Source organism: Geotrypetes seraphini, chromosome 13 (genome assembly GCF_902459505.1).
Source record: "Geotrypetes seraphini chromosome 13, aGeoSer1.1, whole genome shotgun sequence".
In the NCBI taxonomy this organism is placed as follows: Eukaryota; Metazoa; Chordata; class Amphibia; order Gymnophiona; family Dermophiidae; genus Geotrypetes; species Geotrypetes seraphini.
The window spans coordinates 63,561,559-63,573,699 of record NC_047096.1 but is presented as its reverse complement, the minus strand read 5'-3'; the positions used below and the strand labels follow the sequence as shown (position 1 = coordinate 63,573,699).

Here is a 12,141-nt window from a genome sequence, read left to right as displayed (position 1 = left end):
ACTCACACTGAAACACAATGGTGCGTGAGAAAACTTGAGACATGTCACAACATGCACAGACTCGTTTCAACATGCATGCTTTCTTTCATACTTGGGTAGATAAATTATTGAACACCCTTCGTAGCATCCATTAGAAAACGGTGGACAGAAACAGACTTCAATAGCTGGCAGATCAAAAAATTGTCTCCCTGGTCATGTGCCAGAGAGGAATCTTGGCTGCTAAACCTAAACAGGGAACCGGATTCTTCCAGGATGGTCTCAGAGCCATGAAATAAAAAGGCATGGAGTATGATCTCCCGTCTTGCCAGTCCAGTTTTGAGTAATCATTGGAGCTGGTGACCTGTCTGCTTATCTGAGAAGAAATTATGAATCTTGAAATTCTGTCACTGAATCTGATGAGGCCAGAATACGACAGTCTATGGTGTCCATGCAGGGTGCAGTTTTGTGAAATTTGTTGCCAATTGAAATTAAGCAGTCTTCCACTGTGATGCAATTTAGAAGAGGTGTGAAAACTTTGCTATTTGAGAAAGAATATAAGAAGTTTCATTCATTGCAGGCAGAATTTTAGCTTATATTTTTACAAAATGAGTAGTGATAAGTAGAATGTAAATTTTACAAGAGTTTTATTTTATATGTTTGTTTTGTCACAATTTGATTATGTGTGTTTTAGTGGAACCCGCATAGAACTGTGGATGCAGCAGGATACAAATTTTTAAATAAAATAAATAAAAATAAATCACAGGAAGCGAAAACGCTCCCTGGACTAACAGCGAGATTTACAAATTCTGGAGATAAGACTTGTACAGGGGAGATAAACAAACCCTGCAAAACCTCAGACTGGGCTTTCATGGGTTCCCTGGACTCCACGCATCTATGTATCACGCCTTCACAAAATTTGGGCTCCAGACGAGACTTTCTACCTATTTCCAGACCCATAGCTGTTCCTCAGACCTGCAGGATACAGATGGGGCTAAGCTCGAGGCTCCCGCCCCTTCCTCACACTGCAGCAGGCAATACATGGAAGTTCCTCTGCCGGCCATATGGCACTAACTTCACATAAAATGAAATCGAAGGGTTTTGAGGTAAATAGAAGCTTCAGACAAAAGATCATTTAAAACACAAGATGGCCACTACTAGAAAAATCGCAGTAAAAACATGGCCCATGGAGACACTTTTGAAAAATAAACGGTGAAATAGGGGTTTTGAGGTGAGGGACATTAACGCTGACCCCAGAAACCCTCAAAATCGAGCCCCCCTCCCCCCAATTTTCTCATAGGAAATAATGGGGCTGCATTTACAGTTCTGTGAAAGAGCCTGCCTGTCAGCTTTCCTTGCAGCTGGAAGAGATGGAAAAGGACTTTATCTCAGAAACTTCAAATGACAACTCCAAACCAGGAAATTTTCAGGCTGCCATCCAAGAATTCCATCCCCACGGAACCTTAAAGCGCAACTGGGTGGGGGGGGGATCAAAATACATAGCCGGCTCCCCAATATACTAAGGGTTCTTACTCAGGGCGCCCACAGCCTGCGGTCAAGCCACTGAAAAATTCAGAAGTCGAGCTGGCTCCCAGAGAATGAACCGAGAGCACTGAAGCAGTACACAGCAGGCTGGCTCTACAGTTCCACCCAAAAGTTTGCTCTGCGAGCTACAGTCCGTCTCCACTGAACCTGTGTGCTTTCCCAGGCAGAGAATCCCCAAATATGGGGTCTTGGGGCACCAAAGCTTCAGAACAAAAGAACTTATAACCAAAAATAAGCAGATCAGAAACATCTCTGCACAGTTTGCTTGTAGAAGAAAAAAACTAGAGGGGATACTAAACTCCACTGGCAATGTGGGGGGTGCTGAAAGTTGTAACACACTTCTGTAAAACCTGGTTCGTGGAAATGGATTGATCACCTAGCATGGACTCCTGAGTAGATGTAACAGAAATTTCCATTATGAACATACTGAATACATCGGAAAAGTGAATCCTGCTCTACTAGGACTATTACAGGTACTTACTTTGGTCTCTTTTTGAAGGGCTGCTGAGGTGGTGTGGCTGCCTTTGGTTCAGGGGACTCTGGGGGAGATGGGTCACCTCCTGGAAGCTCAGGAGGGAGTGGGAGATCCATGAGTAAATGCCGTGGTCTTTGTTCTCTCTCTTTCTTTGTGGGTTTGGGTGGAAGGCTCTCCTTTGGGCTAAAATACAGTTAACAGCAAGTCATTTTCATACTTCTAACCAGAAAAGAAAAAGAAAAATTTAGGGTAAGGTTGACTTGATCAGATAAAAAGCACATTAGAGAATTCTTCCTGGACTAGCTCCAAGACTAGCCTATGAGTAAAATGAAATGAATAAACCATATACAAACAGAACAATCCTCTCTCTACAGTTTATTTAAGAAATTCCTCTTATGGATCAGAAAAATCATCTGCTCCCTCTCCCATCTTGTTCTCTGCCTTACAAATGCACCAAAGATTTATCACAGTGATTATTTCCTCCTATATTAGTAGTTTATCCAGATTCACTTGTCAAACAGCTTAACTAAGCCATGTAATCTGGGACTTTTTACACTAAAAGTTATGCTCTTCAACTACAGATCTCCAATTTACCGTACTTTGAAACCCAAACTTGAACATGCTGTTATTTCATTTCCTTCAATTATTTTACCTGGAAGATAAAAATCGTTCTATCACTTAAGGGGTGCATGAAAAAATTATACCTAAAAAGCTCTTAAAGCCCTGATCATAATTCCAGTCTTGAAACAAGCACTACATCTTAGCCTATCTAACACTATCAGAGTACCCTCAGCATAATAGTGCCTGCTCTGTGGTAGATCACAGCTACCATAGGAATCTATGGTTTAACAATGAACCTTTGCTGAGCTGAGAATCTGCACGTGGTGTGCAAGGGATGAATGACAGCTATTAAAGTTTGACTGGGATTATAACAAGTATGATGCAATCCCCAGAAGGAGGTCATTTAGTTTCCTGCTAATTGTTAATGCAGTGGAGGCCATATATAGAGCACTTGCTTGCTCTTACAGACTACTTCTATTCTGAAAAGCATATGCAAAAAATTAAGTACCATGTACTTATACTGCCTTTATACAGATCTGAGCAAAACGAACCAGTCATTCATTTCATATTTCAATTTTATGCCATGCCCCAAGCCTTAGAAAGCTGAATAAATTAGTTGGCCATCTTGCAGTTTTAATCAGTTACTTGCCTAAATTAAGCGCACTAACATGACTACACACCCTCTAGCACTCTCTCAAAACAGCCACATAAAAACAACAAAAACAAATGTGCATATTTAAAAAACAAATAAGACAATACTTTAATAGAGCTCTGTCAAGAGAGAACAGTAGTGCTACACTGGACAAAACCTGTCACCATCATGCTTAACAGCTATAAAGTTACTTCCTCTCTAAGAAAGGTACATGCAAGAAAAAAACAAAAAACTGCCTTCCCACCAGGTGAATGTCCCACAGGCTCAGAATTAAAATTAATTTATTTAAAAATGTATCTCCTGCCTGATACCCAAGTGAGTTAAACACCACATAAAATCCATTTACATCATAAATATATCAACAATATAAATCATCATATTCAATTAACGGCAGCCTACAATATCATTAAAGAACTTGCATTTCTTAAATCATAAAAAGCTTGCACAAAATGATACGTTTTAAACAATTTATGAAATTGGTCACTACCTTTACATAATCTCAAAATTCCTGGTATCTTATTCCACATTCACACTGCTGCCACTGAAAAAGCTGACTAACCTGTTGCCACATATAGCACAGTTACTTATCGTAACAGGTATTATCCAGAGATAGCAGGCAGATATTCTCACGTATGGGTGACATCACCGATAGAGCCCCAGTACGGACCACTTTAAAAGTGCATTGCTACTAAGACTGTTCGTGATAGCCCGAACCGCACATGCACAAGTGCCTTCCCGCCCAACATAGGGTGCGCAGTCCCTCAATTTAAATAAGCCAGTTAAGAAGCTAATCCGGGGAGGTGGGTGGATTGTGAGAATATCTGCCTGCTGTCCCTGGTCAACACCTGTTATGGTAAGTAACTGTGCTTTATCCCAGGACAAGCAGGCAGCATATTCTCATGTATGGGTGACCTCCAAGCTAACAGAAATGGGATGGTTGAAGTGTTGGCTTTTAGGAAAATAAATTTTGTAATACAGATTGGCCAAAGTGCCCATCCCATCTGGAGAAGGACTCCAGACAGTAGTGAGAAGTGAATATATGAACTGAGTACCAGGTGGCAGTTTTACAGATTTTCTCAGTGGGAATAGGAGTAGATCTGAGGAAAGCCACAGAAGCTGCCATAGCTCTAATTTTGTGGGCTGTGACACATCTCTCCGGTGCCAGTCCAGCCTGAGCATAACAGAACAAGATAGAGGCGGCCAGCCAGCTGGAAATCGTTCTCCGACAGGATGCCCCAACGTGTTAGGATCAAAAGAGATGAACAGTAGGGGAAATATTCAATGTGGCTTTGTCCGGTCAATGTAATAGGCCAAAGCCCGTTTACAGTCCAAAGTATGTAAAGCGGTTTCTCCAGCATGAGAATGAGGCTTAGGAAAAAACACTGGTAGAACAATTGACTAATTGAGATGAAATTCAGTGACAACTTTTGGAAGAAAATTTGGATGTGTAAACAGAACTACCTTGTCATGATGAAAAACCGTGAAGGGTAGATCTGCTACCAATGCTTGTAACTCATTGACCTTCCTGGCAGAGGTGAGAACAATAAAGAAGAGAACTTTCGAGGTGAGAAATTTGAGATGAGCTGTGGCCATTGGTTCAAATGGTGGCTTCATCAAGCTGGAAAGAACCACGTTAAGGTCCCAGACAACAGGTGGAGGCTTGAGAGGTGGTTTAACATTGAAAAGCCCCTTCATGAATCTAGAAACTAAACAATGAGCAGTAAGAGGTTTTCCCTCGACTGGCATGTGAAAAGCTGTAATAGCACTGAGATGGACTCTGAAAGATGTAGATTTGAGGCCAGAATCAGACAGATGAAGCAGATAATCCAATACCAAATCCACTGATAAGGAAGTTAGATCGTGATGATGAAGGAAACACCAGGAAGAGAACCTAGTCCACTTTTGTTGATAACATTGCTGAGTGGATGGTTTCCTGGATGCATCAAGAATTTGTCGAAAAGGCTGAAAAATATATAAGTTAGATGGATTCAACCCGAGAGAAACCAAGCTGTCAGGTGTAGTGATTGCAGGTTGGGATGCAGAAGAAATTCCCGATTCTGAGTAAGCAGAGTAGGAAATACTGGAAGATGTATGGGCCCCTGGAACTGAGTTGAAGAGAAGGGAGAACCAATGTTACTGGGCCACCATGGAGCAATGAGAATCAAGGTGGCTGCTTCTCTCCTGAGTTTGAACAGAGTTCTCAACATGAGAGGAAGTGGAGGGAATGCGTATAGAAGACCCTTCCAATCCAGGAGAAAGGCATCTGCTTCCAGACGGAGAGGAGAGTAAAGCCTGGAGCAAAACTGGGGCAACTGACAATTGTGAGGAGCCACAAACAAGTCCACTTGTGGGGTGCCCCATTGTGCTGAGGTTGTCTGCTAGGGAATTCTTCTCCCCTTGAATGTAGACAGCCTTTAGGAAAAGGTTGTGAACGGTTGCCCAAGTCCAGATTTTCTGGGCTTCCTGGCATAACAGAAGAGAGCCCATGCCTCCTTGCTTGTTTATGTAGTATATTGCTATTTGATTGTCCGTGCAAAGGAGGAGGACTTGTGGGCAGAAAAGATGATGAAAGGCCTTGAGGGCATAAAATATTGCTCCGAGTTCCAGGAAATTGATTTGAAATTTCCGTTCCCTGGCAGTCCAAAGACCCCAGAGTCTGAAGATTGTCCATATGAGCCTCCCCAGGCATAAGGGGATGTAACCGTTGTGATAACCTTGTGATGAGGGGGCAAATGAAAAAGGAGACCTCTGGAGAGATTGGAAGAGGTCATCCACCATCGAAGCCCCTGGACTGGAAATTAGCTAATGTCGTTCCTCTGCATAAAAAGGGTTGCAGGGCAGAGGCTGCGAATTATAGACCGGTGAGTCTCACATCAATAGTGTGCAAACTCATGGAAACACTAATTAAAAGCAAATTGGACACAATCTTGAATGAAGGGAATCTTCGGGATCCCAGTCAGCATGGATTCACCAAGGGTAGGTCCTGCCAATCCAATCTCATCAGCTTCTTTGAATGGGTAACAAGAAAGTTGGACTTGGGAGAGTCTTTGGACGTCGTGTATCTGGACTTCAGGAAAGCTTTTGACAGTGTCCCACACCGCAGGCTGCTAAGCAAGATGGAATCGATGGGATTAGGAGAGACACTAACTGCATGGGTCAATGATTGGCTGAGTGGCAGACTTCAGAGGGTGGTGGTTAATGGTACCCTCTCTAAAACATCGGAGGTGACCAGTGGAGTGCCGCAGGGCTCGGTCCTGGGTCCACTCCTTTTCAACATATTCATAGGGGATCTGACTCAAGAGCTTCAAGGTAAAATATCTCCTTGAGAAAGGCATATAAAGATATGGTGGCTATAAATAAACCAGGTGTATACCTGGCGGGGCCTCCGCGTGTGCGGATCGCCGGACTTGATGGACCGAAGGTCTGATCCGGAGATGGCGCTTCTTATGTTCTTAAAATAACACTATTCGCCGATGACGCCAAACTATGTAATATAGTAAGTGAATGCAGTTTACAGAATTATATGGCACAGGACCTGCTTACATTGGAAAGTTGGTCCTCAACCTGGCAGCTAGGCTTCAATGCTAAGAAATGTAAGGTCATGCACCTCAGAAGCGGAAATCCATGCAGGACGTACTTCTTGAATGGAGAAACTTTAACTAGGACTTCAGCAGAACGAGATTTAGGAGTAATCATCAGTGCAGACATGAAAACTGCCAATCAAGTGGAGAAGGCTTCATCTAAGGCAAGGCAGATATTGGGTTGTATCAATAGAAGTTTCGTCAGCCGAAAGCCTGAAGTCATAATGCCGTTGTACAGGGCCATGGTGAGACCTCATCTGGAGTACTGTGTGCAATTCTGGAGGCCACATTACAGTAAAGATGTGCGCAGAATTGAATCGGTTCAACGGACGGCCACCAGGATGATCTCGGGGCTCAAGGGTCTCTCGTACGAAGAGAGACTGAACAAATTGCTGCTCTACACTCTTGAGGAATGTAGGGAGAGGGGAGACATGATCGAAACATTTAAGTACCTCACGGGACGTGTAGAAGTGGAAGATGATATTTTCTTTCTCAAGGGACCCTCGGCCACAAGAGGGCACCCGCTCAAACTCAGGGGCGGAAAATTTCATGGCGACACCAGAAAGTATTTCTTCACAGAGAGAGTGGTTGATCATTGGAACAAGCTTCCAGTGCAGGTGATTGAGGCAGACAGCATGCCAGACTTTAAGAATAAATGGGATACCCATGTGGGATCCCTACGAGGGTCAAGATAAGGAAATTGGGTCATTAGGGCATAGACAGGGGGTGGGTAAGCAGAGTGGGCAGACTTGATGGGCTGTAGCCCTTTTCTGCCGTCATCTTCTATGCTTCTATATATGTTGTGAGAGACGATACGTCGCTTGAGACCACTGAAAAGCAAGGGTCCACTGAGGAGTACAAAGATGTAGCCTTGCCAGTGGTGTCACATGAACAGTGGAAGCCATCTGGTCTAGAAGAACCATCATGTGCCTGGCAGAGATGGATTGAAGAATCAAAGGCAGATGAGAGCCTGAAGGCAATTTGAGGAAGAAACGCTCTCATGACGCCGATGACGCCAAACTATGCAACATAGTAGGCAACCGCACAACAGATGAAAGCATAGTGCCCGACAAAAGCTCAATGCCCAACAGTATGACGCAGGACCTACTCCTGCTAGAGCATTGGTCAAAGACTTGGCAACTAAGTTTCAATGCCAAAAAATGCAAGGTCATGCACCTTGGCGGCAAAAATCCATGAAGGACTTAACACCCTAAATGGTGAGATCCTAACAAGGACTGTAGCAGAACGTGACTTGGGGGTGATCATTAGCGAAGACATGAAGACTGCCAATCAAGTGGAGAAAGCTTCATCCAGTGCTAGACAAATCATGGACTGTATCCGTAGAAGTTTCGTCAGCCGTAAGCCCGAGGTCATAATGCCTTTGTACAGATCCATGGTGAGACCCCATCTGGAATACTGTGTACTATTCTGGAGGCCGCATTATCAAAAAGATGTGCGGAGAGTTGAGTCGGTTCAGTGAATGGCCACCAGGATGGTCTCAGGTCTCAAGGATCTCCTATATGAGGAATGACTGGTTAAGTTGCAGCTGTACTCACTCGAGGAACGCAGAGAGAAGGGAGACATGATCGAGACGTTCAAATATGTCACAGGCCTTATCAAGGTGAAACAGGATCTCTTTTTCCTTAAAGGACCCACGGCAACAAGAGGGCATCCGTTGAAAATCAGAGGTGGGAAATTTCATGGCAACACCAGAAAATATTTCTTCACCGAAAGGGTGGTTGATCACTGGAATAATCTTCCACAACAGGTAATTGAGGCCAGCAGCGTGCCAGATTTTAAGAAAAGATGGGATTGGCATGTGGGATCTCTTCATGGAGGTAGTTAGGGGGTGGGCCATTAGTGTGGGCAGACTAGATGGGCCATGGCCCTTTTCTGCCATCATACTCTATGTTTCTATGAGCGTGGTGTCTAGGATTGCCCCAATGAACTCCAGACACTGAGTTGGAAGAAGATGCGATTTAGGAAAGTTGACTTCAAATCCTATAACCAGAAGAAAAGAAATGGTCTATGATGTTGCTTGGACCACTTCCTGAGAGGATACAGCCTTGATCAACCAGTCGTCCAGGTAAGGAAAGACTTGAAGGACGTGTGATTGGAGAGATGGGGCCACTACAATGAGGCACTTCGTGAAGATTCTGGGAGAAGATGCCAGGCCAAATGGAAGGACCTTGTACTGGTAATGACTTCGATTGATTTGGAAACAGAGGTACTTCCTGGAAGCCGGAATATATGTGTAGGCTTCCTTGAGATCCAGAGAGCCATAGCCAGTCTTCTGATTGAGAAGAGGATAAAACAGGGCAAAGGATAGCATCCTGAATTTCTCCCTGACTAGAAATTTGTTGAGAGCTCTGAGATCCAGGATGGGTCTCAGTCTTCCAGTCTTCTTGGGAACCAAGAAGTAACGGGAGTAAAATCCCTGCTCCTGCTGATTGAGGGGAACTTCCTCAATGGCATTCAGCAGGAGAAGGGATTGAACCTTCTGCAGAAGAAGGGAGGACTGTGCAGGGTCCAAAGCAGACCCTTCTGGAGGATGGTCTGGTGGCAGGGTGTTACAGTCTCAATTTTCACCCTAACGAATGATGGTGAGGACCCAGAGTACTCAGTGTCAAAGGCTTCAGATGCTTTAATTTCTTCAGAGCCTTTCCTGACTGCACCAACATCGTGTCAGGTGATATCTGAGCTGAAGACGACCGGTGTCGGTGACTCATCGGCAATTTAATGAGACGTGGCGGTACCAATGGAGACTCCTGTGGAGGTGCTACTGGTGTCGAGGGCTCAGATCTGACTGGCACCGGAGGAGTCGGTGTGACATGGGCATAGTCGGCATCAGCAGTTGGAACTGCTCCCTTAATTCCTCTTGCAGCAATTCTTTAGTCTGCTGCTTAAAAGTAAGCACCGGTACTGTCGGGTTTTTTTGCCAGTACCTTCGGTGTGGCTCTACACTGCGGCAATGAGGAGGCCGATGTCGAGGTACTCACCGAGATCAGAGCTGAGCATTTCTTGGATCTCCTTGAGGTCAGCAGGACTTGACTCACTGCTGTTTTGACCTGAGGCCCAGAGGGGGTGGAGGCTTACCCACTGGAACATTCGACACCGAAAATGGTTCCACCGATGTCAATTTGGCCCTCCATTGCGACACCAAAGAGGAGACGCTGTTTGATCAGGCGGTTATTAAGAATCCTCTTCGGCAGGGACGAACAACAAGAACAGGTTTCAGGACGGTGCTTAGGCCCCAAGCACTGCAGGCACCAGCGATGCAGATCGGTAACCGAGATGGGGCGAGCACACCGTCCACACTTCTTGAAACCCGTCTGCGGGCGGGACATTGAAGGGAAGATGGCCTTGGCAAAATTAAAATCCAAGGCCAAGGTGGTCGAACAGACCCCACCGGGCCGAACCCATGAAAGGAAGAAAAACATTTTAACAATTTTTTTTTTTTTTTTTCAAAAACAGAATTAAACAAATAAAAAGAAAACAAAACTGACTGAAAAGTCAGACAACCGCGAGAGAGGGAAGACAGCACAAAAAGATTTCAACAGCCATTGAAAAAGACGAGACTTCTTAGCTCCATGGAAACTAAGAAACACCGCGCGCCCTACGTCAGGTGGGAAGGCACTCGCACATGCGCGGTTCGGGCTATCGCAAACTTTCGGTTCAGTCAGTGACATCACCCATACGAGAGAATATGCTGCCTGCTTGTCCTGGGATAGCATACAGCATCAATCCTCAAACTCATAGCAGTTTCTGATCTGTTTCCTATTATGTAAATAGTCAGTGCTTGTTGTAAATGACAGTGCTTGACCATACAAAACTTGAGCCACTGCTAAATTTATATTGGACCTGCCATCCTATCGGTAGCCAATGGAAAAAAAAAAAATCAAAACTGTGGAGCAGTTACCAAGACCATAATTTTACACACCATTAGAAACCATTTTTGGGGCCCAAAAATCTCAGCTTATATTCAAGTATATACGGTACAACATTAATATAGAGCCAAACTTTCCTAAGTTCAGAACCTTGATGAAAACGCTCTTATAAAAGAGCTTTTAACCTCATTCCTTCTGTTTGACCCTATAATCAAACCTCATTTGACGCCTCAGGAGATTGGGAGACTGGGATAAGATTTTAAACAGTGCTGGAGTGGAGTCTACTGTCTTTGGTACATGTGGGTACAAATGACATAGGGAAAATGTGGTAGGGAGATTCTGGAAGCCAAATTTAGACTCTTAAGGAGAAAGTTAAAATCCGGAACTTCCAGGGTAGCATTTACAGAAGTACTCCCTATTCCACACGCAGGACCTGAGACACAGGCAGAGATCCAGAGTCTCAATGCGTGGATGAGACGATGGTGCAGGTAGCAGGGTTTTAGATTTGTTAGGAACTGGGTGCCTATTCCACAAACATAGGCTCCACCTTAACCAGGATGGACCAGGCTGCTGGTGTCAACATTTATAAAGGAGATAAAGCAGCTTTTAAACTAGAAACTGGGAAAGGCAGACAGTCACTCAAGAGCATGATTCAGAATAAGGTATCTTTAAAAGATTATCATCATAAAAGGGAAGACAGAGCAATCCCAGTAGAGAGGTTTTGCAATACAGGCCACAGTAGACCAGGTTTCTTTAAATACAGAGCAGGCAGATTTTAAAGATTGCCAACTGTTGAGCAAATTGTAACTAGATATCAAAAACATTGTTTGAAATGTCTCTATGCAAATACCAGAAGCCTAAGAAACAAGAGTTAGATATAATAGGCATCTCTGAATTCTAGTGAAAGGAAGATAACCAATGGGTCAGTCATACCGGTGTACAACTATATCACAGTGATAGGGTGGCTTGAACTGGAGGCATAGCGTTATATGTTAAGGAGGGTCTTGAATCAAATGGACTGCAAATCTACGGGAGTAAACACACACCTTGGCATCCCTATGGGTAGAATCCCAAGTATAAAGGAGAAAAGGATAGTGATAGGAGTGTACTACTGTCCGCCTGACTATGATGAATGGACAGATGCTGAAATGTTAATCAAATTAAGAGAGGCTAATAAACTCAATAATAATAATAATGGGCGATTTCAACTAGGCCGATTTTGACTAGATAAAACATCAGGGCATGCTAGGGAGATAAAATTCCAAGATGAAATCAAGGACTGTTTTATGGAAAAGCTAGTTCAGGAATGAACAAGAGGCGAAGATATTCTAGACCTATTTCTTAGTAAAGTGTATGAATTGATGTGGGAAGTAATGATCCTGGGGACCGCTTGATAACAATGATAATAACATGATCAGATTTGATATAATCCCTGGAATAGGTTTGTACAGGAAACTAATACAA

The 12,141-nt window shown here is 43.9% G+C and overlaps 1 protein-coding gene across 14 annotated transcripts in view; it reads right to left on the bottom strand.

Annotated features, from left to right (window-relative positions):
• CDK12 (cyclin dependent kinase 12) overlaps positions 1-12,141 on the bottom strand; it is a 266,008-nt gene that overhangs the window by 210,240 nt on the left and 43,627 nt on the right. For 13 of the 14 annotated variants that reach the window (XR_004536806.1, XR_004536805.1, XM_033918517.1 and 10 more), the window contains exon 3: positions 2,003-2,179. The exons of the other annotated variant lie outside the window; for it this stretch is intronic. Coding sequence is in view for 11 of the 13 variants with exons in the window: in XM_033918517.1 (XP_033774408.1) it covers positions 2,003-2,179 (177 nt within the window). In the remaining 2 variants the exon portion in view is untranslated. The remainder of the gene's footprint in view (positions 1-2,002; positions 2,180-12,141) is intronic. 14 annotated transcript variants of the gene reach the window in all.